Source organism: Glossina fuscipes, unplaced genomic scaffold (genome assembly GCF_014805625.2).
Source record: "Glossina fuscipes isolate IAEA_lab_2018 unplaced genomic scaffold, Yale_Gfus_2 303, whole genome shotgun sequence".
In the NCBI taxonomy this organism is placed as follows: Eukaryota; Metazoa; Arthropoda; class Insecta; order Diptera; family Glossinidae; genus Glossina; species Glossina fuscipes.
This window is the reverse complement of record NW_023998646.1, coordinates 145,837-147,584: the sequence shown is the minus strand read 5'-3', so window position 1 is coordinate 147,584 and position 1,748 is coordinate 145,837. Positions and strand designations below refer to the sequence as shown.

Genomic DNA, 1,748 nt, shown 5'->3' with positions numbered 1-1,748 from the left:
ACTGATAAGTGCAATTGGTCACTTATAACGAAAACTGAAGTTCATATGATAAAAGGGTGTAATTTCCAATGCTTCCATTATATCATACCAGTAATATAACATAAAAAAATTAACTGTACTAAATTGGGACCTTCTCGGCTGTAGTCATACATTGTCATTATAGAGTAGGACTGTTATAAACAAAGTGGATAGCAGAAGTAGAATATTCGTCTAAATTTTATAACTTATATTGAATAGTAAGGTAATGAAATTTGAACATATAAATGGTCTCAATCAAATAGTGACTATATTCCTTCACAAATCCTTCTATTCGTCTAAAATATCTGCACTCCTATATGAGACTTTAATGCATATGCATGTATACTTACTACCTTCAGGCTAATACACATCTTAAATTGCTATTGTTACTCATTGCTCTGTGTCAACTTAAAATTATTCAATAAATAAACAAAATCCCAAAATATTTAAAATAATAAAAATCTTCTAAAAAAATAAAATGCCATAAAATGAAATAAGAAGCCAATTAAAAAACAGGAAAAACTAAACTTCTTATAAAATGATTTTGGTTACGTCGTAGACGCGAGAGGTCGCAAAGTTAACCATTAACTTTGTTAAGGCTCGTTTAAAGAACTTTGTGCTTGGACCTGTTGTGCACAGCCCAATAAATCATCTATTGTTGAAGTAAAATTATTAAATTAAAAATAAGTAAGAACGTTATAGTTGTTGTTGTTATAGCTGTGGTGTGACTTTCATCATGGAGCGTTGAAAATTAGACCTTTTTGTTATGTGTATTTCTGTTTCGTTACATGAGATAGAATTTTATTCTACGTACAAACATTCCAAAATACAAGGTTAAACTAAGAACATGTATCATTCACAATTTTGCTCACTTCACGTAAATTACAACATTGGTAAAACGATAGAAAAATTAACAATTTGACAAAGCAACTAGTAGCAACAATAAATAATAAATAAAACGTTTATATTTATATATATATATAAATAAAGCATATATATTTCTGCTTTTCTTTCTTTTTTTAACTTTATTGAATATGTTTAGTTACTACAAAATATAAATTTACAAAATACAATAATAATACAAATATGCTAGGAACAATAACAGCATAACCATTCAAGTCCAGTGACTTTTTACCTTATTTCAAAATACAATGAAACGATCCCACCAATTTAAACCTTTTTAGTAAAGATGCTGATTGGTTGTGATGGTTGGCCCCTTGTTCTGTATAGATTTTATATCCTCTTCTATGCTGCCTCCACCTACTATAAGTTTTTGACGTAAATGCTAAATGTAAGACTTGCAATACCTCCGAGATTTGTAAAGCCAATTCTCTTGTGGGTGAGATAATTATAGCGCCAATTTCTTTAGGAGTCTACAGTGACTAATTAGGCCTGCGACTTCATTTCCAATAAAGGCACTTAAAAGGCTAATGTTTTTCTGAGCCAGTCACAGCCTCCGCAGAAACATCTTTGCATGACATAAGTAACGGTACAGCAGAAGCCTTTGATTAGAAATATAAAAATTTCCTTTAATATCGCAATGAATTTAGAGTATGTATTAAGGTTACCTGAACAGGTGTCATTAATTCAAAACCCATACTTTCAACAACGCCTAATACGGGCCTAGATAACGGTGGCTTTTGCAATGAACTCCACTTCTTACGTGACATTAACAACTTAATATCCAAAAAAAACTTAATATTTACTATTTTTTATTTTGTAAAGAAATT

At 30.1% G+C, this 1,748-nt stretch overlaps 1 protein-coding gene across 1 annotated transcript; it reads right to left on the bottom strand.

The window, feature by feature from the left end:
* Positions 1–1,133: 1,133 nt before the first annotated feature.
* On the bottom strand, positions 1,134–1,748 carry LOC119642981 (probable ATP-dependent RNA helicase DDX55 homolog). The gene is made up of 2 exons (XM_038042316.1): positions 1,587–1,748; positions 1,134–1,520 (listed from the first exon to the last, which is right to left on the bottom strand). Exons 1-2 carry the CDS (start codon positions 1,686–1,688, stop codon positions 1,446–1,448), a joined length of 177 nt encoding a protein of 58 aa, XP_037898244.1. The 5' UTR covers positions 1,689–1,748; the 3' UTR covers positions 1,134–1,445.